The sequence below is a fragment of the Melanerpes formicivorus genome, unplaced genomic scaffold (assembly GCF_026170545.1).
Source record: "Melanerpes formicivorus ecotype bairdi unplaced genomic scaffold, bMelFor1.0.p_v2 SCAF_6, whole genome shotgun sequence".
Taxonomy (NCBI): domain Eukaryota; kingdom Metazoa; phylum Chordata; class Aves; order Piciformes; family Picidae; genus Melanerpes; species Melanerpes formicivorus.
The window spans coordinates 4471455-4499156 of NW_027142358.1; the positions used below are offsets into that span (position 1 = coordinate 4471455).

The 27702-nt window shown below is 39.4% G+C and overlaps 1 protein-coding gene across 1 annotated transcript; it reads right to left on the reverse strand.

Moving 5' to 3' along the window:
- Window positions 1-2266: 2266 nt before the first annotated feature.
- SMC3 (structural maintenance of chromosomes 3) lies at window positions 2267-27702 on the reverse strand. Its single transcript, XM_068139396.1, has 29 exons — window positions 27517-27702; window positions 23879-23954; window positions 22672-22710; window positions 21947-22014; window positions 21517-21588; window positions 21247-21326; window positions 20619-20697; window positions 19702-19819; window positions 18969-19144; window positions 18684-18764; window positions 18096-18260; window positions 17446-17567; window positions 16828-17041; window positions 16093-16196; window positions 15779-15878; window positions 13980-14140; window positions 12527-12668; window positions 11253-11403; window positions 10160-10312; window positions 8348-8499; window positions 7979-8137; window positions 7574-7681; window positions 7099-7207; window positions 6041-6288; window positions 5729-5941; window positions 4043-4234; window positions 3706-3883; window positions 3043-3149; window positions 2267-2761 (listed from the first exon to the last, which is right to left on the reverse strand). The coding sequence occupies exons 1-29, from the start codon at window positions 27529-27531 to the stop codon at window positions 2690-2692; spliced, it is 3654 nt and encodes a 1217-aa protein (XP_067995497.1). The 5' UTR covers window positions 27532-27702; the 3' UTR covers window positions 2267-2689.

Consider the following 27702-nt stretch of genomic DNA (forward strand, 5'->3'; position numbering starts at 1 on the left):
GCACCACACAAAGGCTGTGCTTTTATATCTGGTGAAGGTGCTCCTTAGGTTATTTCAGCCTTCCCCGTTCCAGCCCCATGCATGCCAGCATCACTGGTAACAGTGAACCAGATGAAGGCACTGATACCATTAATTTTTTTTCACTCTTGCAGAACGAGGCTGCAGAGCAGAGAGGCAACACAGCTTTGAGAATGAGCAGGTGGGAAGGGCTGTGCTCACAGAACAAGGTGTCAGCTTAGCAATTAGCTCCTCTAGAAATGCCACTTCTGAAGAATAGTCACTTAGGCTTTAACAAAAAGAGACAAACCACCACCTCCTCCCCTAACTTACCTTGAAAAAGGATTCTTAAAGCCTAGATAAATCTCAAGATTTGTGCAAGTAGTTGTGAACACTGGTCACTGAGAGACAAAAACCTGATAGCTAAAGGGTTGACTGTTTTAGCCTCCATGGTGGCAAGTCAATATTCAGCTGTTTTTCCACCAGCCTGCTAGTTACCCATTTTTCCTACTGTGCTTGATGATAAACTTCATGCCAGACTCAACAGAGGAAAATTCCTAATGCAGCTGAAACCACTCACATTATTCAGCTGCATTTAGACTATTGTGCTGAACACTGCACAAAATAAATTCTGCTCTACTAATCTTCCACTTTAATCAGATTAGATAAAATTCATGATCAGTCCTAGATGGATTTAATATGACACTTCTTCATAAGCACAGTAATTAGCTTCATGGGCTATGAACTGCTTCTCTCATCCAAAATTCAAAGCAAACAACTGCCAAGCTGATGCCCCAGCAGTGACAAGCCTCACGAGTTAGGTGAGGGCACAGCCTGCTGTCTCAGGGGAGACTTTATTGCTGTCTACAACTACCTGAAGGGAGGTTGTGGCCAGGTGGGGGGTTGGTCTCTTCTCCCAGGCAACTAGCACCAAAACAAGAGGAATCAAGATGGTGTCGGTGATAGGTTGGACTTGATCTCAAAGGTCTCTTCCAACCTGGTTAATTCTATTCTATTCTATCAAAAGCAAGTGATGTATCTGATGGTCATAGATTAGATAAGTACATCCTCATGCATCGGATCAGACGGTGTAGTATCAGTAACCGGAGGTAGGAATCTGTGGGTAGGTTCTTTAATCCTTCTCTGGACTTCAAAGCTGCTTGTTTCACCTACAATTAAGGAATGCTTTGCTCTGTAACCACCCTAAATGCATATTCCAAGCTCTGTATGCAGAGGCCAAATGTAAATTATTCAGGTTCTCATGTAAAAAGTCTATTCACATTAAAAACTTCGGGGGTGTTGGAGTTACTTAGGCTTCAAGAGTTTGTTTCATATTTTTTTACCTTATTCTCTCTTCACAGAGACAGGTCCACTGTGTAGCTAGTGACTCTGTATGAGAAAGCTTTGTTATGTCCGGTACAACATCATCTCCCTAAGGCTTGTTGGAGGTAGTAATTCCCTACATTATCGTCATTCCTTGGGGAAGTTACTCCAGAGCAGCTTTGGCACTTCTCTTATTCTGCCTTGTATGGCAAGTATGCAGGTCTCCTGAGCTGAGGAGTGGAATGAGTTTGTATTCTTCTTTCCTGCCCTTACTGAAGATCTCAGTGGATGGAAACGTAACAGCTTTTTTTCCCCTCTTTGACTCAACATGTCCTACAGAGTGCATGCAGTAGAGCAAGTTCACTGCTTCAGACTGTACTGTTTCATTACGTAAGGTCCTGGTCAGAATTATTTTATACTTATACTATTGTAACTATTGCTTTACTCTCTTAAGAAGTGTGTCTCATGGTAAAATCTCCAGTTTCCCAGAGTAACACATCAAATTATCCAGTGCCACTTTGCCAAAAGCCTGGACAGCAGGAAGATTCACATTTTGACTGGTGACTGTCACTTGGCTTACATTAGGCTGGTGTCTCAGGCTGAAGGAGTACAATGGAGGAATTGTCACACTGGCTGGGGTACCAGGAAGAAAAAGAGGGGGTTGTGATTTGTCTTGATACAGTTCCAGGGTCCTTTCAGACTTCTCAGTGTCTCCTGATTATCTTTTCAGTTCAATAACCAGAAGACTATGAATCTGGACAAGCATGGATTTCTCTGCTTTCTGATGGCACTGGAACAGTGCAGAAAAAGGGGGTAACAATGGCTTGCAAGAAGTGCTTTTGTCTCATACTCTTGACATACACAGCTGCAATATGACCAAATAGTACTTACTCCACCTCAGTGGAATCCTTTAGACAATATTAACTAAAAACTTAATGTAGAGAAGTTACAGCAATAAAACCAATCATTTTAATTGAAGCTTTAAAAAAAACAAACCAACCCAAACAAACAAATGTGAGGCAATGTAACTGATAACATTATACTTAAGAAGTAGCAGCTAGCACTTTCTAAAAAGCTTTAAAACAGCAACAGACACTTTACAAAAGATTTGGGGAAGGAGAATAAAATTTCCAAACTACAGGCACTGTATAAAGGTGACATTAACAATTATCTTATAAAATACAGCAACAGAGACAAAATGGATACTGAAGCTCCTTTGAAACTAAGCCTTCTGGGGTCTTGGTTAAAACATATATTCAAAAACTATTTTAAACAAGGACTAAATAATTTGTCTTTTAAAATTTACAGCTCCCTGGCATAAACATAGCACTATATGCATCTTCCAAACAAGCACCAAGTGCCATCTTGTTTAACCATGCGTGGTGTCATCTTCTACAAAGTCTTTGGCCATTTCTGCTGTGATCACGTCGATATGACTAACCTGGTGGGACAAAAAGAAATACACAGTTACCAAAGTATCTCCTGCAGGGTAAGACTCATTTCTGAAGACTCTAGGACTCAGCAACAGGCCTATAATCAATTTCTAATTCCCTTTAAAAAATATGGTGAGATATTTAAATTCTTTTTCAGGAAGGCCACAACTTCTACACAAGACAGTGATATAACTAGAAATCCATCACAGGCTGATGCACTCCAAACTGTTAAGTCTCAGACACACTTGGTAAGGTTCTCAGTAAATGCTGTAACTGAACCATAATTTACCTTGTTTCTGAACTTTACACCATAGAACTTGTCAGCTGACTCAAGCAGTTCAGGCCTAAAAGTTGTGGTAATAAACTGAGCATGTTCAGCTAGTTCCATAATCATATCTGAAAAAGGAACAGAAACATTCTTTATTAATTTTCAACAAACATTTTAATAGAGCAGGGCAGGTCCTAATGAGGCAGGCAGAGAGTTTGCTGTTCTTTATTCAAAATGAGTTTTCAGATACTAAAACAAACAAAAAAAAAAAAAAGACAATCAAGAAAAGACCCATACCAGGTTTAAGTATTATCAGTTCAGTATCAACTCTAACAACTCAGCAAAATCAGAAGGGTAATTAAACTTCCATGATGAAAAACACAGTAAGCATTTTGCCAACAATGCAATGGACTAAAAGTTAATTTTTAAAAACCAAGCTACACTTAAAACCAGGACTATTTCCACCACACTGAAGTGTAGTAGGTGACCCTTTAGATGTAGTAGACAACACAGAGCTGCTACCTAAAACAGAGTTCATGAAAGCTTGAAAAGGCTCAAAGTAAAATTCTAACCCTCACTGGGTTACTCAAAAGTCTATCTTTTGGATTAAAAGATTTTATCTTAAACATCAGGGATGAGAAGCCCTTCAACCACAATGAAGATAAATAAAAGGCAGACAGCTACCTGAAACAGCTTTTCTGTGCTGAGCATCCAAGGCTTGGTCAATTTCATCAAATAAGTAAAACGGAGCTGGATCGCACTTCTGGATTGCAAATATCAGGGCTAGGGCTACCAAGGATTTCTGTCCTCCTGAAAGTTGCTGCATTTCTCTCATTTCACCCTGCTTCCCTGTGAACGATACCTAAATGCAACGGGAAGATGATTTCCAGTTATTAAACCACACCACTTGCTAGTCTAATAAATAAATAGACCAATTAAATATTGCATTAAAAAAGCCCACCAAACTTAAAAGGCAATCTAAACAAATATTTGGTGTACTGAAACAAATATTTTTCTTTACCCTTATGCCAACTCCAGTGAACTGATCTACAGATGGGACGCTGCTCTGAGATCCAGATCCTCTTTCGCTCTCGGTGCTGCCCTCACCCTCATCCTGGGACTGACTGCCCTCCACATCTCCTTTCTTCATCACTAGTGTGGCCTTGCCACCTGGGACTAACTTCTGGAATACTTCACTGAAATTTTTTGACACCTGAAAGAGAAAGTCAGAAAAGCAGCTCATTTCTGCAAAGTGAAATTAGATTACAAAAAACAGCTGCTTTTTTACATGACCACACTAAACACCTGCTTCATTCACATTCATTCTTCAGCAGAAGTGACAAATATGCTATACAGAACTTGCTTCTAAAACATCTAGTACAATAATTGTCACAATTAAACAAAAGAATTAAAACAGAAGCAAAAGCAAATACAATTTATTTCAGTAAGCTTTAGATGAGATATCAGCAGTTAAGCAAATGACATTTTAAGAAAAGACTTCCTATGTTTTGTAGTTAAGATCCTTTGTTAAAACTAGGTGTCAGTTTGACTAAATCTAGTCAATTTCACTAAATCAGTTTAGGAAAGATGTTGAGTTGCTTGAACCTGTCCAGAGAAGGGCAACAAAGCTGGTCAGGGGTTTGGAGCACATGCCCTATGAGGAGAGGCTGAGGGAGCTGGGGTTGCTTAGCCTGGAGAAGAGGAGGCTCAGGGGAGACCTTATTGCTCTCTTCAACTACCTGAAGGGAGGCTGTAGCCAGGAAGGGGTTGGTCTCTTTTCCCAGGCAACCAGCACCAGAACAAGAGGACACAGTCTCAAGCCGTGCCAGAGGAGGTTTAAGCTGGATGTTAGGAAGAAGTTCTTCATAGAAAGAGCTACTGTCCATTGGAATGTGCTGCCCAGGGAGGTGGTGGAGTCACCATCACTGGAGATGTTTAGGAAGAGACTTGATGGGGTGCATGGTGCCATGGTTTAGTTGATTAGATAGTGTTAAATGATAGGTTGGACTCGATCTCAAAGGTCTCTTCCAACCTGGTTAATTCTATTCTATTCCAGAGAACAGATTTGGTGCCGTTTTTCACCAGACAATGCCCAGAAAGGCTTGTACATAGAACACAAGAGATTCACCAGAAATAAAATATTTAAGAAATTTAAAGCCAAGCCAGAATTTTAATACAACCAAGGTATCTATTTAAAATGATAGCCTATTTCTTTTTCAATATTAAAATAAAAAGCCCAAACCTCAACTTACACGATACTGCCTTCTACTATTACAGAACAGATGTAGCCAGTATCTGCACCTTCCCATACAGCTGCTACATACAGGACAATTTGATTTTAGCACCAGTGTCATCATAGTATCATACTATCATAGTATCATTCAGGGTTGGAAGGAACCACAAGGATCATCCAGTTCCAACCCCCCTGCCATGGGCAGGGACACCCCACACCAGATCAGGCTGGCCAGAGCCTCATCCAGCCTGCTCTTAAACACCTCCAGGGATGGGGCCTCGACCACCTCCCTGGACAACCCATTCCACGGTTTCACCAGTTTCATGGTGAAGAACCTCCTCCTCACATCCAGCCTGAATCTCCCCACCTCCAGCTTCATTCCATTCCCCCTAGTCCTATCACTACCTGAGATCCTGAGAAGTCCTTCCCCAGCCTTCCTGTAGGCCCCCATCATAATTGTTGACATATTCTTACCTGTTTAAAAGTCAGCTGAATAGCCTCATATTTCCTGAGCTCAAGGACATTCATCAGCTCCATGATGGATTTGTAGCCCCTGTCCAGCTCCTCTTGTCTTTTTATCAGTTTTTCCTTCTGCTCTGAGAAATTTACAAACTGATCTAAGGCTTTTTTATTAACGTGACTGTATTTCTTCAGTTCCGTATTGCACTGCTCCAGTTTGCGGAATAACTGCAAATGGGAAACATTAACACATCAGAGGCGGCGCTCAAGATGTATCGGACAGGAATATTTCAGGTCATGAAACGTGAGAACAAGTACACTTATTACCTGCTTTAAACTTAAAGTCTGATACTTCTCAAAAGCCTCCTGTGGAAGGGAACCCAACTCTCGGATTTTCTTCATGCATTCCTCTTTCTTCTTGAGAAGCATGCCTTGCCTGTTAGTCATTTTCTCAAGTTCTTTAGTATCATGGTTAATGGCATCCATGTGCTCCTTTTCCATGTTCTTCCAGCGTTCCATGCTCTTTTGTAGCTCTTTAATTCCTGCTTCTGTTTTGTCAATAGAATTATCCAGATCTGTGGTATTGGGCAAGAGCACAAAACCCCAAGTCGTCAGACCTACTTGCTTGTGTAAGATCAGCAATTACCCAGTCAAATATTTATGAAACAGAAAGACAAATATCTATTAAATCTGATTTTAAAACAAAAAGCTGAAACCCCTTCTCAATTCTTCTCCATAAGTATATGGCTTCAAAAACCCAAACATACTAAGGTCATATTAAAGTCTAGAAGTGAAGCAAAAAACAGAAGTTCTGAGTAATACATATAGATGATGTTTCCTATCTGACAGTAATTTACTTTTGGACAATGTTCAAGAACAACTATTTACAAGAACAACTATTTAAAATCATGCACAAAATCTTATCTCATTTTTCAGTTTAAGTTCCAGAAATCTGTTACAGGATATATAACCACAGAATCATAGAATTTTTTAGGCTGGAAATAACCTTTAAGATCATTGAGTCCAACCATTAACCCGATACTACCAAGCCCACCACTACATCATGTTTCTCAGCACCACATCTACAGGGCTTTGAAAGCCTTCCAGGAATGAGGACTCCACCACTCCACTGCGCAGCCTGTTGCAGGCCTTGACAATATTTTGGGGCAAGAACTTGTTCCTCATGTCCAGCCCAAACCTCCCCCGGCACAATTCGAGGCTGTCTGCTTCCATCCCATCACTTACTACCACTGCAGTGTATTTGAAATAAACAACTACTTCTCATATTGCTGTCTATTTCTGAAGAAAAGTATGCTCTGTGTGAACTTTCAAAAACAGGGAGAATTTTCTTTCAAAAAATGAAAAACAGAAATGATGCTACCCACCATCTGACCGTGCCAACGTGTCTTTCACTCGTTTGTTGATAGCCTCAAGCTCTGACGTTGTGGCAGTCAGAACTGTGCCACCTTCTGTTTCTCGAAGCTCATTCAGTTCCTATGGGACAAAGGAAACGCCACCAAGCTTCAGTATAGAGGGGAACAAAAGTATAAGCCAGGCAAACAAGTTATCTTCTGCATGTAACTGTCTTAAAAATTTCACTAAGGTTTTAGAGAACAGTCAGACTTTGAAACAAATCTATCATGCCCTGTTTACAGATAGGCTTGGTTTCTAGAGTAGGATTTCTGTCAAAAACTCAGATGCGTAAAATACTGTGTTGACTTAGCCTGCATATAGGAAAACAAAACCCATCACAGATAATGCAGGAGAACAAAGGAGTGCTTATCAAATTACTAGTAAGTGAAAGCCCTGGAAACAAACCAAAAATGGATTGCCAAAGTACATTTAAGAGGAAATCCTTACTTGTTCCACTTGATCTAAGCGTTTTCTCAGGTTCTCATTGAGATATGTTTCAACTCTTGTAATAATGCCTTCTAATTTAATTCTCTCATTCAAAAGTTGTCTGTTTTCCTGAAAGAGAAGAAAAATATTAAATGTCTTACCTGACTCCTAAACAAACTATTTTTTCCCAGTTAAAACAATTAAGAGAAACAAACCCACTCTTTATGCTGAGACAGGGAGACTTACTAATTGTTTTTCTGACAGTAAGAAACCTTCCCAGTAGTTAGGAGATCAGCCTCAACTTCTAGACATAAATGAACCACCACTTTAATTACATCACATTCTGAAGTTACTTCTCATACAAATGGACAAAACCAAGTTTATTGGGAAGGTACATTAAATGGCAAGACATTTTAGTTTCCTTACTTGCTGCAGTTGCCGAATTTCATCATTAAGAGCATCCACACGTTTCTGATCTTCAAGACTGAGCTGAGATAACAAATCAGTCCCCAGTTCGGCTTTCAATGATTCTCTGGTTGACTCCATAGCATGTAAACTTGCTTCCAGACTCTGCAAACTGCGTTGCTACAGAACACATATTAAATAGAATCCTCAGTGATCTGCAAATTTATATGAATTTCATTTTTCTGCTTATGTAATAAGCATTTTTGGGACATCTGTAGTGATCTCTTCATAGTTCATATTATGATATTAACCAGAAGTGAATGCGAGTTTATTAGCAATATTAATGAAAGGGTTTACATAAACCCAGCTTTCAGTATCTCCATACTGTACCTTAGGCATAAATGTCTTCTCAGACTGCTGTCTTTTCTCCTTCAGCATTTTCATCTCTGACAAGATACTGTCTCGAGAGGCTTTGAACTTTCTCTGCTGTGTCTCAATTTGCTGCATTTGGTTCATTAGCTGGTCAATCTCATTATTAATCCATACCGTGGGCTAAGGAAAACTGTCCTTGTTTTAAAAGGCATTTTATACCTATTAGTACCTTCAAGTCTTAGTCCACTTAGCACATTCAGTTACCATCAAAACAAACAAACAAAACAAAACAAACAACCCCAGAAATATTCAGTTGCACAGGAGAAATCAAGAACTATCCACAGAAGTTACATGAGCACTCTTATCAACACAAAGGAAAAAAATAATGCAGAAAGCTTCATTTAGCTGATAATTTTGCAACACCAATGGCTCTAACAGGTAACTGAGGAATTTAACTACAAGCAATAGATATTCAAGCTCCCATTGCTAGTCACATAAAGCAGGATACCTGTACAATGCACACTGGGATAAGTATTAAAATTAGTTTCTGTACAAATCCTGTTCAAACTATATGCCTAGGTAGCTGTAGCTTTAAAAATACTTAAGGAAAAAACACCATACTTAATAAAAACTTAACTGTAGATACACAAAATAGGTCCTGCACATTGCTTACAGGCAAGGGTGGAAGACATTCATCAGTGCTGGTGCACATAAAGCCAGCTGGCAAATTCGGTCTATTTAAGTTACATTTAACAAGAACATTTCAACATTCTGCTATTGATTTCAAAAAAGCATGTACCTGTGTCTCGTTAAGTTTTGCTTATCAGCATAGATTGCAGTGTTCTGCATAGATTGCAGTGTTCTGCTTATCTACTGCCCCAAAAATGTCTCTTAACACACTGCTGGCATGACAGAAAAAACAAAGGAGTTCAGTTCAAAGGACAGAACGACATAGATAATGGAGGAAAAGGGGGAGGGGGGGAAAGACTGTATAAACCTCCCTCAAAAATAAGAGGTTACAGAAAAAGAGGTTAGAGAAAAAGCTGACAGTCACCTGAATTTTTGTACAAGGACTGAAAATACCAAGACTGTCAAGCAACTCAGAGCTTAATTATAACACAATGCTCTCCATCTCCTCCCCACAGCATAAGTAGACTATGTAACACACCGATTCAGGACACGAGCACTAAAAATACAGTATGAATCAGAAAGAGCAGTGAAGATTAACACAGATAACAGTAATATCTGGTTATAGCAGTTACTACAAACTCTAAAAGGAACAGAAAGACACATAATTAGGGTTTAGCCTCATCTCTAAGCTTTAAAGATCAAGATAAAATTTTAATGGGGACAGATTTCTAAAGCTTCTTTTTTTTCCTGAAGGCTACAGCACCAGCCACTTTCTGAAGCAAGCTACTGGACAAGGTGTGATTCACTGATCTTTTTCAGTCAATTTTCCCCAGTATGGAATTTTTACCAAAAAAATTAACAGAATGGTTAGAAACTAATTCTTAACTAGCTCCATTGAGCTAAAAAGAGTTTTTTAAGAAAGAGTGCTATTCAGTCATACAAACTATGGATATCTTTTTAAATCTGTAATTTTCACTGTTTGTACACCAACCTTCACATGCAAGGTTTTGTTTGTTTCTCTTCTACCACTGATTTCTTTGTTACTAAAATTTCTACAGTAACATATAGAATCGGGCTGCATTAACAACAGTCAAAACAAATGCTACAGCTAATATGCAGTATGTTTTTACTGATTACTGTAACTGCAAAACAAAAGCTCTGCCATCACACCACCTTTCCCCAAGAACAATAAAAGGATATTTTCAATGTTTCTGCGTAAGTTTTCATTGAGCTTTGCTTCAAGTTCACCAAGTTCTTCTTCTGCTTTTCTAACATCTTTTTGCAGCTCAAGCCGAGACTTCCTGGTGTCGTAATAACCTCCAGTCAACGCACCACGATGGCTGACTTGATCACCTAAGAGCATAACAGAGTGAGACTATAAACTGCATGCTATATGCTCTCCGTAACGCTCAGAGCAGATTCTACAATACAATCTAGTAGATTAACTAGAACATTTCAACTAAGCTACAAGAAATCACATATGTTGATAGGTTGGACATGATGATCTTGAAGGTCTCTTCCAACCTGGTTTATTCTATTCTATGTATTTTTACAATACTTAGGGAAATGTTTATTTCTGTACTCAAAGTGCATTTCCTATCTCAAGACCAGCATACATTGATATGACCTCCTTTAAGCATCAGTTGGATTTTTCCTTTTAATTAATTAATCTCTGAAACCATGCAGCTTGAAGGATAAAAAAAAAAACCCACACTTTTATTAAGGGGAAAATGCAAATGCCTAGCACTACTGGTTTGGGAAAAAAATTAAATCTCAGATCTTTGGTGAGGGAGAAAACAAGAGAAGCTGAGTAATTAGCAGCATCTGTGGCTTGAGAGCATGATGTTACTGAAAAATTAATAACTTCCTCCTCAGACACCCTCAGGAATTTTTCAGATTAACTTTAGGAGACAAGAGAGTAAAATAACCCTGCAAGGAATCTGCCCTCCAAGAACAGGCTACTAACAATAGAGATAGATTAGTTCAGAGATCATAACATACTAGTGTATCTGGTATGCCAAAGTATTCACCTTGTACTCAGTAGTAGTTAATACAAATTGAATATGCTTTACAGTTCTCAGGATGGAGATACCTAGCTACCAACTTTTAGATTAGAAAGTTCAAAGTTTGCAATGAAATTCTGTATTTTTAAGCGCTGTACTTGAAGTGCAACATAGTACATCTCTGTCAAGTACATGGTATTTTGACAGCACTAACACACCACATTTAATGAGCCTGACATTTCAGCAGTCTCATTCTTACAGTAACTAATTTATAAGATTGTAATATTTACCTTCCAGTGTAATACAATCCATAGTGAAAGCTCTGGCTAGTTGGGTAGACACTTCCATGCTACGACAAATTAGAGTCTTTCCAAAAACATGTTTGAAAGCTTTGTCAAATCTCGGATTGTATCTCAGTTTACTGATCATAGGAATGGCATCCTGAAGCAACAGTGGTTTTAGTGAGAACATCATATTGATACAAATATGGCAAATATACTGCAACTAATTCATACACAGGATTCAAGAGAGCCATGGAAGAAAAACTGCCATCAAGAGCAAAAATGCAATACACTAGTCCTACAACAAGTTTATCATATCTCAAATTCACTGAATATTAACATTGACTTCAAAATCAAAATCCTAGAAGGAAGACTTCTGGAGCTTGCCCATCTCATTCACATTCAGGATGTCAAACCCTGAACTCAAAGTACAGTATTGTGAATGATACTCAGGAAATAAGCAGCTATCAGTTGGTAGAAGGGTGACAACACTGACCGAATATTCCTACAACAAACACAAAGGCTCTATGGAAATCAACTACAAGATTTTGCAGCTTTTGCTTTTAACATCCTGGCATGAGCCTTAAGTCAACTAAAGAGTCTGGCAGGAATCTGAGTATTAAATTGCTACCGAAACAATACTTAGTAAGTATAATAAGTTATCATCATCTTTTCCCCTCCAGTTTTACTAGTAAAGCCCTCCCCAAAATAAGCACACTAGAAGTCAAGATAGCTTCCTATTTTTTTCCTCCTGTTTATCTGATGAGAAAAATTATCTCTTTCTCAAAAACTTTTTCTACCATGATTGTTGTAGCAGCAGTTAACATTTACACAATTAATTCACTAGTAAAATTTCAAACAAGCAAGCACTTTCCTGAAATGCATTTCAGAACTACCTTTTAAAAGCTTGTCACTGAAAATTTCTTTATACATTTTTAAAAGCACAATTCATTTCCAGTAACTTTGAGAAATTGTCCATGGCTGTAACACAAAGCACAGCTCTTCAGTTTTTGCACATGGCAGCATCCAGCAAGTACTATCTCTTTACGAGACAGTTCTATTTCTCTTTAGTATTTACTTGCAAGGTGAAGTTTAAATTTAGAGAGCAAATAGCTGGTCAGGAATTAAGTATTTTGTTATAAGAGAAGCACATATTAGAATTATGTAATTGCACACATTCAAAAGCAAAGCAAGTGCTGTGCAATAAGCAATATATGCAAACAATTCAAAATATGAGGCTTTGCAATTAAGTAGAAGAAAGTTCAAAAGGAACTCAAACTTACATTAGTTTCAGGATAAGCAGTATCTCTAACATCCAGCTTATTCAGAGGGAGGAAAGTAACTTCTCCAGGAAGGTTCATCTTGTTAAATTCCATTAGTATCTTTGTACTGACCTCATCAGAATCCACAATGTGGTAGAACAGCCTAATTAACAAGACCAATAAATAAACAAAACTTCATTCTGCTAAAAGCACTAATGTATGGAAATGGTCAGCATGCAGGTATCATTAAATAATGCATGGATATAAAGCTGTGTCACATCTCTTCAAGGCTATGCCTTGACATAAGCAGGTGGATTCACTCCCTTCACTTAATGTGGAATCAGCTAAGGATTTTACATTCCACCCTCCAGTCACAAGAGCAGCTCAATAGGTATATAGTGTCACACTCTGTTTACACAGTCTCTGCTGATTCAGCTGCAGACCTCTCCCCCATACTATCAACACACAATAGTCAGCCTTTTTGGTATGGATTTACACACAGTTTGCACTTTATGTCTCTGTACACAACCAACGGTAACAGCAATCACATGCCCTGTGCATGACTGACTAGCATGAGAGGGACTGAAAAAAGAAGTGATCCTTTTCTTCCAAGTTGAACTAGTTTGCTTGTTGATGCCTTTTTCCAAACTACGGGGTATAAGATTTCAGAGAGAACTGCGAAGTACTCTGAAGAAATATCCCTGTTCGTACAGACACAGATTAGGAACTGCACTTCAAATTCTGGTAGCATCAACATGTATATGGGATAGCGTAGCAAGATCATGACACCTCTGTCTTCTTTCCTGTTCTGCAGTGTCTACATTTTATTACTACAAGCATTTGCTTGACAACTCATTAATTCAAACAGGGTACTGATCACACAGAAAGTGTCATATGCTGCAGAAAGTGGTAGATCACCCAAAAGGCACTTACTACTCCTACAACACACATTACACAGAGTCAGTAACACTCAATATTTTTTCAGATGGCTTTTTAATAGCAGTTTAGAGACCACCCTCACCCATGAGATTTTCTGGTGTTAAGTGAAATAACCCTAACTGATTGTTATCAACCATCAGCACTGCTTCCTGTAGAATTTTACAAACTGGAAGATGCCATCCACTTTATTCCATATAGCTCAGCCTCACCACCAGTCCTTACAGAAAATGTCAGGAGCGTGGGTCTGGGCCTTTTTTTATTGTGGGGAATGAGGGGGAGTGTCTTTGTGTTGTTTTGATTTACGATTTTTTAGGCAATATCATGAGCCGCTAGGATTAATTTTTAAATAGGCAGAATTCTTCTAGGTTCCTTCTTGAAGGACTAACAGTTTGATCATGCTAAACAAAAAGCACTCTGACCAAAAAGGGACAAGAGCTCAAGTTCAAAAGAAGAAAACTTCTATTAGTAACTGGCACCAACTGAATTGTTGTACCAGGTTGCTTTAACTTACGTAACACTAAAAGCATGCAATTACCTGTTCCCTGCAGTAACTTCAACACAGGTGTAGAAAGCAGGTTCACATTCGAAGTTGTTCATGACAATGCCATGATAGCCATTCAGAACATGCTGGTTTATGCCTTTTCGACGGAAGTGCTCCAGAACTTTATTTATGCTGTCTATACCATTCAAAATGGCCTGTTAAAACATAACTCATTATTGTTCTACAATTAAAGATGCAGAGGTACTACTCATTTTATCTTCAACTTTGTGGAAGTTGATTAAAAAAAAAAAGCTACAAGTTCTTGCTCACTAACCTAACAGGCTCTAATCGAAGAAGATATCCAAGTATTTGAGTCCATGGCCTCTCAGGGTGGGGAGGCGGTTGTTCTTTTTTGGTTTTGTGGGGCTTTGTTTGTTTGGTTTTTTTCTTTGTCGTTGTTGGGGTTTTTTGGGGGGGTTGTGAGGGTTTGGTTTGGTTTACTTTGTTTGTGGGGTTTTACCCCGTTTGCTTGGGTTGTGTTTGGGAGGCTTTTGTTTCTTTTTGTTTGTTTTTTTAATAAGTTAAAAGAGATTACAGTATCACAGTATCACTTAGGTTGGAAAGGACCTCGAGGATCATTGAGTCCAACCTATCAACACAGACCCCATGACTAGACCATGGCACCAAGTGCCACGTCCAATCTCCTCTTGAACGCCTCCAGGGTCGATGACTCAACCACCTCCCTGGGCAACCCATTCCAATGCCGAATGACTCGCTCGGTGAAGAACTTCCTCCTCACCTCGAGTCTAAACCTCCCCTAGTGCAGCTTGAGACTGTGTCCCCTTGTTCTGGTGCTGGTTGCCTGGGAGAAGAGGCCAACCCCTTCCCGGCTACAATCACCTTTCAGGTAGTTGTAGAGGGCAATGAGGTCACCCCTGAGCCTCCTCTTCTCCAGGCTAAACAATCCCAGCTCCCTCAGCCTCTCCTCATAGGGCTTGTGTTCAAGGCCTCTCCCCAGCCTTGTTGCCCTTCTCTGGACACGTTCAAGTGTTTCAATGTCCTTCCTAAACTGAGGGGCCCAGAACTGGACACAGGACTCAAGGTGCGGCCTAACTAAAGCAGAGTACAGGGGCCCAATGACCTCCCTGCTCCTGCTGGCCACACTATTCCTAATGCAGGCCAGGATGCCATTGGCCCTCCTGGCCACCTGGGCACACTGCTGGCTCATATTCAAGTGGCTGTCGATCAGCACACCCAGGTCCCTCTCTGTTTGGGAGTCTCCAGCCACTCCGACCCCAGCCTGTAACTCTGCATGGGATTGCTGTAGCCAAAGTGCAGCACTCGGCACTTGGACTTGTTGAATGCCATCCCGTTGGACTCTGCCCACCTGTCCAGTCAGTCGAGGCCCCTCTGCAGAGCCTCTCTACCCTCTAACTGACTAACATCTGCCCCTAACTTGGCGTCATCTGCAAACTTGCTGATGACTGACTCGATCCCCTCATCCAGATCATCGATGAAGATGTTGAAGAGGACGGGGTCCAGCACTGATCCCTGGGGGACACCACTGGTGACTGGCCGCCAGCTAGAACAACTTCTAAAATTACTCCAGCTCTACCTGGTCTCTTTATCTCTATTCAATTACCCTGAGCTTATAAAACTAATTTCCAACTAGTTCTATAGCTATAAATGTGTTTTAAAAAAAATCAGGTTACAAATACAATTATCTTAATTATGACATTAAGACCACAAGCAAAGAATTAACTGTGATATCTTTTCAGATATGACTACCACTTTCCCTGTCAGAACGAGAAGACAAGTTTCCACAAGGAATTCTCAAGTACCAGTTATCTTACCTTTCCTGTTGCTGCCCTGAGAAGCTGCTGTTTCTTTTCTAAATCCTCCCGCTTTGCAGCAAGAGCTTGTTGTTCTGCATTTTCTTCTCTCCATAGATAACTACAGAACAAAAAATATTGTAATTATTTAAGTGTAAATAAAGCCTGGGCATTTTTAGTATAGTCTTCAAAGACTGCTAACCTAGTAAGAGGGTGAAGTGCAGGAATTCATATATGGCTGTATTTTTAAAACATACCTACATGCCATGTTAACAACTACATAGTTGGGGCCCTTCAAATCAAGTGAGAGTCAAACATTCCAATTAATTACTAACTTTCTTTCGCTCTGGAGTTCATCCTTTTTATTTTTCACTTCATAGTATTTTCTGTCCAGTTCTTCAACACGAGCCTTCACTTCATTAAGATCCTGGTCCAGTTTCTAACACAAAGATAAGAGTATAAAACTACAGTTCTGTTATAAAATAATAAAATAACTCCTTTTTAGTCAGTACTAAATTACTAATAAAATATCAGAAATGGTTCCTACAAACATTTTAACCAACTTAAAACAACCTGCAAAAGCACCTATAATGTATCTTGGTAAGCAAGCAGTAAAAATGTGAAGTTACAATTAATCTGGAAAGCAGGTATTGAGGGCAATTTAAAACCAGCTGCAATCGTGGTGCAAAAGTGCAGTGCTTGCAGCACAGTTTAGAAGAGAAGAAAATATAACCCATGTAGATCTCTATAAAAACATAAATTGTTATGTATGTGAAATGGCATGTGTGTGAGTAAAGCAGATCTAAACCTGTTCCTAAAATCTTGGGCCAAACACTCTGGGGAATGTACCAAAAAGAACAGTCAACACAGAGCCAAGGTAGGTGCAGTGCTAAAGGGAATTCAGAATTTATCTGCAGGCTTTTTCAAGAACGGATTCTTAAGAGACCACACCCAACCAGAATGTCTCATCTTCCTTAAAAATACGCACTAAAATCCAATTGTCCAAGATTAAATTTGAGCGTGTAACCTTCCTCTCAAAAATACTGAGAATCAATAAGCTGAGAACTTACACTGTACTGTTCCAAATTTTTCTCCTTGTTTGCCTCTGTATCCTCTAAATCTTTGTGTATGGCTGCAATCTGCCGCTTCTTGTCATTGATGGCTTGATCTAAAGACTTCAGTTCTTTCTTTATCCACTTGTCCCTTTCTTCTTTGGAAGTAAACTGGCTTCCTCGACCTTGTTTTGCATAAAGATCTGTTCTTTCCTGCGTGGCCTGTGCCAATCTATTTTGAGAAGGGAAAAACATGCTGTGTTATAAAGAAACCTTGTATTTATTAAGGGCAAGAGCATAATTTTCAAAAAGTGCCAAACCACACTCTAAAACCTGAGCATCAAATCAGTAACAAAAAGAAAAGGGTCATGTTATAAACCACAAAGTCACCCACAAGACATCAAAAAACAGTAAGTGGTTAAACTTAAATATTAACCTCCCCAAATACCATTCCTCTGCCCAACAACAAAGGAGGCTTTTTACAGACCATCTCCAAGGACACCTAACTGCCCCATTCTCAAGCAACAAGTACAACCGAATTGACTGCACACGTAGACAGTACTAATATCTTGGGACATTGGGGGTTTTTTGTTTGTTTGTTTTTTAATGCTTTGACTGTTGTAGAATGTCACAGACCTAGCAATTCCTCTCTCTTCTTTTTCTTTTACACTGTTAAATTTCGGCTCCGTTTCTGCTAATTCTTTCTGCTTCTCCTCAATTTTCTCAAGAAGCTTTTGCCTCTCCTTTAACAGTCTTTTCTGAAAGTCAAACAAAGCAGTATTTAAAGTTAGGTAATATCAGGAACTGTGTTATTAGATAAATACACACTTCTGAAGAACAATTTCATTGTAAGATGCCATTATTTATCTGATACTACCCTGTTTCAACACAACAGAAAGGAATTCTGTTCCAATCTGGACAACAAGAAGGGATGAAGGGAAGCACTCTCAAGAGGTTAAACTATGCAAGCAAAGAAGGTCTATATAGCCCAAACAGGGAAATTCAAGCTAGGGTTACAAACAAAATCCTACTTTAATTGCTGCTAGTACTGGGAAGGAGAAGAGTTGTTTGTGCTCAATTTTGCAACATACAGGATGATAAGGGACTGCAACACAGGCGTCTGTTTACATACATAGAAGCACACTGAAGACACCACAAAACACTAAGCTCTCTCTCCAGCAAACCTTAAAAAATAATGAATTGCTGCACTCTAAACATAAAACATCAGTGTGCAAGTACTTTTCCTTGTGCCGATGACATTTTAAGACTTCATTGCTGTTACATACCCTTTGTTCACTGTTGCCAGCTAATTCGTCCTGTAGGTCTTTAGCCTTCAGCTCTAGTTTCGTTCTCTGTTTAATCTGTTCCTGTCTTTCAGCACTAAGTTGTTCTTTCTCTTCTTTCATTGCTGAAATTTTTGTCTTCAGTTCTCGAACTTGCCGCTCTATTTCCTATGCAAATTTGAGTATTCAGAATCTTAAGCACATTGTGCGCATGTCAGTATCTAGCGAAACCCACCAGACTGTTATTATGCAGAAGAACTTTTCCTGTTTCTGAACAGGATGAAAGCATAAAACAGAATTTAACATGGTTTTAGAACCTACCTCCACCCTCAGAAAAACTCCCAACACCAGACTTCTGGAGAGCCTTGTTAAAAGGAAACTTTTAGAATGGGGTGGGGTGGAGTGGAAGGATTCGGGGGGGCACCTGGTCACCAAGTACTGAAAATTTACCTATCTATGGTGATGCTGAAGTCTCTAGTATTACCAGTCACTTCAGTATTTAGAACCACTGAAGTGCCCAGGCAATGAGATGCCAGAACATCACCACCAACCCATGCCCACTACTCAACCAATAAAGGAATCTTGGCTTACCTCCATTTTATCTCTAGCATCTTGCTGTGCATCTCTCAGTTGCCTGGATTTCTCTCCACTCGTCTCTCGTTTGGCAGAAAGCTGTAAAAAAACATCAGTAACAGTGTAAGTAGCAAGATTCTGTTTTTTTGGGGTTTTGTTGGTTCCCCCTGCCCCCCTTGAAGAAAACAGTTTGTTAAAGTAGCAAAGAACATAGACAGGATTCTATTGAGGAACACAAAGAGATGCTAGGAAAAAGCAAACCAACTGCTCAAGTTCCAGTTTCTATTACTCAAGAATTTTTACCTCATCAAGCTTAGCTCGGGTTTCATTAAGCTCTTGATTATAAATGGTGTATTCCAAAGCTCTCCTCATTTTATCCCATTTCTGGTACTGAGCCAGCTCTTCTTTCTCCTCTTCCAGAGTATGCAGTCGCTCTTCAATGTATTTCAGCAACTCGTTGATCTTCTCTCGCTTGCCCTCTTTATAAAAGATGACAATCTTGAAATGCATGTAAACACAGTAATACATTTCTAGACCTTTAAAGCTACCCAATCTCCTCCAGTGATTACCTATGTCAACAGTCACAATACATGTAAAGAAGAACCCACGTCCAGAAGTTCCCCAAAAAGCCATTCCAACAGCAGAACTGTTGATAGTAGTTATGTAAAGCAACACAAGCATGTACTCTTTTGGCTCATACATTTAAAATACAGACTGTACTAAAGGAACTTTAGTGCTTGCACAGCAGTAAGCATTCCAAAGTTTGGACTAGTGCCAGCAGACATAACTCATGAACAGTACAAATATTTCCCTACTAGCCAAGCTAAAAAGTTTTTCTATTAAAAGCAGACTTAAAGTCAGCAAAACCTTTTAAGATATTTAAAATTCAAGGAGGAAATAGGACACGCTTTACATCATTTAACAGGCCACAAATAAAATCTTTCCAGCAATTAACCTTCACTGAAAATGCCATAAACCTTTGGAGTTATCTGAATTGCTGTGGCATAAAAAGTTCATTTCTTAAAACCCTGTTTACCTGTTTCTTTCATTAGTGAAATACTCTCTTCTTTACGTTCATCATACACTCTGGTACCAGCTACTTCTCTTAGTAACTTTAGTCTTTGAGAGTCAGGAGCTGTGGCCATCTGGTTGATCTGAAAAAAATAAGCTCTATAATTTCAACAGCCTGCTTTAACAGATCAAAGATTGTGCTTTTCTTCTGTGCCTGCTTGCCTGAGGTTTTGGCAGGGAGATTCAGATACCTAGTACATACCATACTGGGCTCCTATTGAGGCAGTTAGTTTAGAATGGCAAGTATTCCACTTGTAATTAGTTTTGTTGGTTTTCATATGCTACCAGTTATTGCTAGACCTCAAAGTACTAGTATTATGCAAAAAAAAAACATTACCTGCTCAAAATTCTGTTTGGAGAAACTCAAGCTAGGGCTTTTTAAGTTCTGGTGCTAAACCAAGTAGTTCAAATACCTCCATAAACCCACACCAAAATGTAGGGCTTATAAATCTTAGAATAGTTTGTGCCACGAAACACTCATTAATCCAACATTAAACTGCTCACACAATTAAAATCTACATAAAACTCAGCTTCCTTCAATAAAATTTCAGCAGCTGCATCCTTTTACAAGAAAGTAACTGTTTTCAATTTGTATTGTACAAAACCAGTAGGTGTATTTTGGCTGCAAGAATTAGCTGCACTAAACTTCACTATAAAATAAGTGACATTCTGCAAAGTTTTCTTCCAAATACAATATAAAATTAAAACCAACACAAACCATTAGAACAATAATATTTGCAAAAGCAGTATCTACAAGAATGTTTCAAATTGAAATGGATTGAGGCTTTGGTTTACTTCTGCAATAACAGAACTAGATGTGGCATCCAGGAAACATAATACCGCTAACAGTGATTTCTTCTACTCTGTGAGAAAGATTCTTACCTTTCCTTGCTTGACAATATAGTAGGGGTTACTGCGAGAAAATCCAGCACTTTCCAGAAGATTCATTACATCATTTTTCCTGAAATAATATTTTGAATCTATTAAACACACTTACAGTGAAAGTGACAGCTGTAAAAATAAGTATCACAGCTATACATCACATAGTATAATCACTGTCTGCAATGCATGATGTGTTTTGAAGAAGCTTCTTTATTTGGTAACAGCTGAAAGAAAATGAGGGAATAAAAATGGAAAATATCTACACCACTGTAACACTGCAAAGAGATTAGGAAAGGGCACCTTGAAGCAAAGAGGAGGAAAATACAGGTAAAGGTATCAAAAGAAACAATATGAAACCATCCTGATGTCTGTTAACTCTTCTATTTACAAAAGCTCTGAAAGAAATACCATAGAAGCAGTTAAACACTACAATAATGAATGGATTAAATTGTAGATGGCAGACTTTGAAGTTACCACACAAGGACTGATGTCCTTGCTGTCAGGTACTGTGCTCAATATAACACAACTGAATTGGTTCATTTCAGGCTAGAGATGCACATGTTCTGTTTGACTAGACAATTTTTATAGGAATACTAGTCTCATTCAGCTAAGGAAAAGTACCACCTACGTCACCATTTTCTTGTCTAAGAAATACTGGTCCTTCTTGGCTCCAATGACTCTGCGAAGTGAGACTTCCTCTTTGTCGATCTTAAGAAAACAAAACAAAGTAAATTTAACTGCTTGCAGTAGGCACATATAATGAATTCAGAGTGTTTACCACACTTTTTACCAAAGCTGACTCAAAAGCAGTTACCATACTGAAGACTTCTATAATACTGAGATTACTGCAGTCTGAACTGATCATCTATGTATTTTTGCAGTAGATTATTCAACTCACCGGTAACCTGTTGTCGGAATTGTCAAAAATAATTTCCACAAAGGCTGAAATAACACGGGGACCTGTACCTTCCTAAGAAAGGAGAGAGTCTGGTTAGGTAATTCCCACCTCAGGAGGCTTTTTGTGCTCATTCATCTCCCCTTTTCTGTGACAATCCCACTCCCCTTTTCCTTCCAAGGATTTCAAGTCAAGAGCATCTGTGTAGGATGCAGTACAAGCATCTTTATTTCTGAAAATCTTGGGATGCCCTTTCACCAGTGAGCATTATCAGCGTAAAGTGTTTCTTTAAAATAAACTCCCTTGTGCCAAAGGGAAACAAAAACTGTTCAAGGATGGCTTCAAATATCCGCAGCCCAGTAGTTTACCATTTTTGCAGTAACACTGTAATGCATTAGCTTGTTCTTTAGTTTCGTTATGCACCTTCACTTACATGCAACAAAGCCAGTCGCTGCTCTGGGCGAAGATGACTAAACTCATCACTGAGGACAAACTGAATTGCTGTAATAAAATAAACAGAAGATGCATTCTTTCCATTTGGGATCCATGGAGCAGTTTCTTTAACTCAAAACGTACTGCTTTACTGTTGTATAGCACAGGCACGCTGTTGCTAGTACCTTACAATGTTTCTTCAATTAAAAACCTTAACCTGATGGAACTTTATCACTCAGTCTGCTGCACACTCTCATCGTGGCCACCTTACTAGTTCACTGCATAAGCATGAACAATGCTGCAGAAGTAGAGATCCATGAGCTTTCCTCTACAAATACATAGCACACAGACCTAGGTTAAAAATATTGCTAAAATACTTAATACCTGACAATTTATAATGACTACCATCACAAAGGCCACTAACACCTTTGTTCTCCTTTGGTGCTCCCCTCCACAACCCCCTGCATAACCGTACATTAAAAAAAAACTGTATAAGCTGTGCCATGCTGCTATGAAACCAGTTTAGAATTTAGCCACTAGAAATGTCTACAGTAACTGCAAATACGACAATTGGTCTTCAAGGTGGGTGATTTTCAGAATCCGTGTCCTGTAAATATATTTTATTCCTCTTAAAAGTTGTAGAAGGAACACACAGTAAACCAACTTCTAGTTAACAAGAAATCAACCTGCTTATCACAGCATCCTCATGAAGAAATCCACACTTACCATAAAAAAAATTGCTTTTTCCAGATCCATTTCTTCCCACTGAAAAATAAAACACAAAGTATAACCTCAAATTGCCATACATTAACACTGCAGTGCACATTAAATGCCATAGAAGAGAACCCAAATGTAACAGTCAAACAAAATCTCATGAGAATGAGACAGACTTAGTAGGAGGATCACTTAGTCATTTGAGAACAAGGGAGTAGTCCTTTCCCCACTCAAACTCAATACCACAACTTAAAAATTCCAACACTATTCCACTATAACAGCTAAGCCAATAAACAATCTTTTTGTTTTTGATACTGATCTCCTTCAGGGCTAAGAACAGTAGACCTAAATCAAACTCTTCTGGTCTAAGCATCATTTTTCCTTTGTATTTGATGAATGGAAATCACGTGCCTGATTTTACTTTTTCCTTTTAAAAACACCAGGCCCTGGCTGAAGTTTTAGCTCCCACTGAAGTAACACTGCATAACAGGACACACTATGCAAGCCATATGCACATTTTTCCCCAGTCTCTGGGTAAATCATGGCTACTAAGTATTTACGTCCAAAGCTGACTGTTTTCTCTTGGGTCAGCAGTGTCAAAGTTGCTGCACAATCACTAAAATCAATGCAAATGAAAAGGCAGAACCAGGCAGACATACGCAAAATTAAGAAGAGGCATGAGAATGGTGGACAATATGCTGTTAGATTAGGTGTTCCATATGAACTACACTTTGAAACTTTTATTTTTTGATAGTCCACATTGGAGAAATTCATTCCTCCAAAGCTGGAGGAGGATCATCTTCTCTGCATCATTTTATAGTAGCTAGTGTTGCTTACTTATCAAAAATGATCACACATGCACACAAAAAATAATTCCATACAAATTTTCTGCTGCTGTTCCTGAGAGGACAGCTTTTAAAGGGTGAATGAGTCTGGTCACTACAGAAATCTGCAGATAGGAAGTTTACAGACATCACTCAGTTTCTGAAGACTCGCACATATTACTGTCACAGTAAAACTGAATGTTAGCATTACTCTTCTGTAAGCGGAATGAATACACATATTGCAATAAATTGCAGACAACTGTAAAGAAGTTTCCAAAACAGAAAACGGAGTCATCAAATGTGGGCAGACTATTAAAAACTATAAAGGACTGTAATGTGAACATCATCTGAAGTAAAAAACGCAACTCTAGCTCATGTTAGAAATCTGAACTTACCAATGACATTGTGTTTTGAGCTGAATGGGTCCACAATGGTTTGGTCCCTGTAGCTTCGAAAGCCCTGAATGATTACCTGAAGAGAAGAGTGCATAATTGTAACAAAGTTTTACAGAGTATTTACATTCATTGCATTTGATTTTATCTACCCTTCCCACATAAACTTAAGCAACTTACATCACAAAACCTAGCAATTTACATCACAAAACTTGTGAGACTTATCTAAGTAGCACTTAAGAGACAGATTGTCTTCCCCATCACAAGACATAGTGGTGCTTACCTAGGCCAAAGTACTGTGAACATGAGCGTTCTGATAATCCTTTTGTAAAAATGCTACACAGAAGAGATGCACTGCTTTAAATGTACATAGAGGAAAGGAAACCTCAATATAACAAGCATTTATCCTAGTCAGGTTAGATTATTTTTAATTTTTATAATGCAATTCACACGGACGGTAAGAATTGTGTTTACAAATGCTCCAAGCAATTGCAGAGAACTGCAGAACTACAAAAACTCTAGTTACCAGGCTCTGCCTATAACACCTACAATACAGTCATGTTTTGTTTTACTGTGCAGCCTAAAAGGAAAGTTAAAAAGGCAAACTATCTTGGTTCTAGTGAACTCACTTCCTAAGCAGACAAATACAAACCTACACAATCTATTTGAGGAGCCACACAGCAGAGGAATCCCAAGCTGCATGTCAAATTTCAACTATTCTCTTTCAGTAGTTACTTGAGGTTTGCCAAGCAAGTAAAATACAAGGCACAGTGACAATATACAGTAGTTTGAGTCTTCAGAGCAGAGAAATGGATCCATTCCAGCATTAAGCAACCTTTTCCAAACATTAAAGCTGTGCTGTTAAGACTAAACAGCAGCTTTGCACTTTTCAGGAAAACATCAAAAAGACAGCAGCCACATTCAAGGTTTGCTCTTTGCAGATCTTTCAGCAAGAACAGTTACAAAAGAACTAGAACTGACATTTAATCATTATGTCCTTCGCTAAGCTCTTCCAGAAGAGAAGCAAGGTATTGTTAGAGTTAACGGCAATGTTTCACCATGATAGCCATCATCAACGAAGAATGACTTCTTAGGAAGACAGCGAAACTGCTCTTACCACCTGTTAGTAACTAGAGGATTAAAACCATCTCTCAAAAGTTGAATGAGAACGTCATGTCAGACAATGAAATTGTTATTTCAATTTCTGTAAAGGCATTAACTGACTTTGAATCAGAAATCACAGAGCCACTGACATCACAAACACCTGAGAAATTAATCAGGTTGACATCAGATCTAAGCAGGAGCAGGTATTTTGGAAAAGGAACAGTCTTCCAATACAATTTCCTCCAAAACTTTGCCCATCTAAACTTTTTTTTTCTAAATTGCAACTGTTTATGCTCACCCTCCTCAGGAAAGATACAGTTCTCATCAAGTACCTGCACAGTATTCAGATCTGAACCCAAAGCAACTGCATTGGAGTAATTAAGGATTTCCTAAAGCAAGTTTCCAGAAAGCAAGTTTAAGACGACATATGAACTGAAAACTCCCATCACCGTGACTGTGAATACAGACCCGCCATGTGCCACAAAAAACAAGTCTGCCTCATACGCCAGAGGAGGCTTGTGCAAGCTCCGTACCTGTGGCTTTCAAAGGAAAAATAGGCACAGAAATCTTCTTCAGGTTTTGAAACCAACTCTAGGCCATTGCAACTACTTTTGATCACTCAAAATTTGAAAAATATTTTTTTTTTTTTTAAATAATATTTGGCAAACAATGCTGCTTCCAATACATCAAATTTCAGTAAAATAATGGACAAAAAATTTGCTCTACAGTGTTTTTCTAGTTTATCTACAATAGTCTAAAAACATCCAGAATGGAAAAATTAATCTACTTTAATCCCCTATGAACCCAAAAACCCTCTATAAAAATGTAAAACCAATGAACCATTATTTCTTTGATATTACTACACAAGCATAAATTTTTGCCATGTACAAATTCAGGCATTACAGGAGTATGACACAGGCAGATTCTGAACACCACTCTCCCTCCCTCTCAAGCTTTTTTCCCAGAGGTCTTCTCACTTCGTGCATGCCTACAAAGTCTGAAGCCTCCTAACTTCTTTACTGCCTTATACAACCTCAGATTAAGACTGCAATAATTTTTATCTTCCAACTCCAGGAATTATTTCTGTGAAGCAACAAAATAAATGACAGCGGTGGGAAAATAAAATTCACCATCAACCATTTCATTCTCACTTTCACACCTTGTTAACGTTCTCTTCTGTGGCTCCAGTACTGGTCACTGACCACATAAATCTCCCTTCCAGATGAAATTAATTTTCCTGTTCTCACCTAATTCGGACTTCTTACTCTGATTCTCTATATATTCACTACTGTTTACTTTTATGCAGTTCACATCTGCAAAACAGTGTTGAATGCTTTAAAGCAGCGTGTACACCTGTAATCATAGATTTACCGAAACACTATCAACAGGCATTTGAAACGCTCATTTGAAACACTCCCTAGTCAGTCAAACAGTTGACGAAAACATGATTTTTATGTCGAATATGCACTTCCAAACACGAAGAAGTATTTTTCATAATAATGAGACCCGCAGGGTGTCAGAAAGCTAGGTAAATTGAGTCCACTGAGAATGAGAATCCTAGGAGGCTCTGCATGAACATGCACAGGCAGTGGTACAAAAGCAGCCAAAGAAATTCAGCTATACCATGCAATACGACTGGAGGGTTATGCTACAAAAGTAACATTAACGATTACTTCAATCTTAGAAACAGTTTGGAGAAAAGTCTATACAAGAACCTTCTTTTTTTTTTTAACTGAAGATTAGCTACAGGTCGCCCGTCAAGTATGAAGTGTAACAGATTAAAGAATTCATGCCCGAGGGCCTAAAGCATCACCCCAGTCAGAGAGCAACTTGATTCTGCCGGAGGAAGCAGCAAACAAAAACAGTTTGAATTGAAACCCCCAACACGGTCACGTTTTCCCACTGAAACTACACGTAGATTAAAATATGGGTATGTTAATAAACATACATAGATGTGTGTGTGTGTGTGCGTGCGTGTGTGGGTATACACACACACAAAAGAGGAGATCCCCACAACTTCAACAGCTGGAAGACACAACGTGACAAGTGAGGAGTGTATGAACCTAGCACAAGTAAGAGCCGCCGGGCTTTGGGTCGCCCGTCGCCTGGAGGACCAGGACACCTGGGCTATCCCGTCGTCGCAGAGCCCGCGAAAAATGTCATGGGTCCAAGAGGGTCTGCCTTCAAAGCCTCTTCATACCAGTAATTAACTAAACCAGCCGCAGGAAAAGGCATCCCCCAGACTACATGGGGGGGGGGGGGGGGGGGGGGCTTGCTCTGTGGCGTGGCCGGGGACGTTTTCCTTCACCAGCGGCCGCGGTCTCCCTCCCCGGGACAGCGGCGAAGGCCTTCACACCCGCCACCAGCCAGAGGGCCTCTTGATGTGGGCCCGGGACCTGGCTCTGCCGCTAGCCCAGAATATGAATGAAGACGCCCCCCGCAGCACCAGGATAGGGCAAAGAAGGCCAAGACAAACCGGGTCAGCCACGATCAGGCCACACCAGACAAGGCGGACGGTTCGGAGAACGCCGGCTTACCTGCTTGATGTACATATTTGCGAAGGATGGGGGAGGCGACCGCCCCAGTGCCTCCTACCGACGCTCAGCCCGCCCTCACCGTTTCCTCTTCGCACAAGTGTTCGGCGCGACTCCCCAGGTGGTCTTCACCCCCGCCGTCTTCGCCCCCCCTTCAGCCTCCACAGCACAACGTCCCGCTCACCCCTC

What these genes read in the sequence shown, in the direction of transcription:
- SMC3 (XM_068139396.1), bottom strand. An exon ending in TTCACTAATGAAAGAAACAG is followed by an intron (nt 19,145 to 19,701) that starts GTAAACAGGGTT and finishes TCTTTTATAAAG; the next exon opens with AGGGCAAGCGAGAGAAGATC. An exon ending in GCACAGAAAAGCTGTTTCAG is followed by an intron (nt 3,150 to 3,705) that starts GTAGCTGTCTGC and finishes TTCCTTTTTCAG; the next exon opens with ATATGATTATGGAACTAGCT.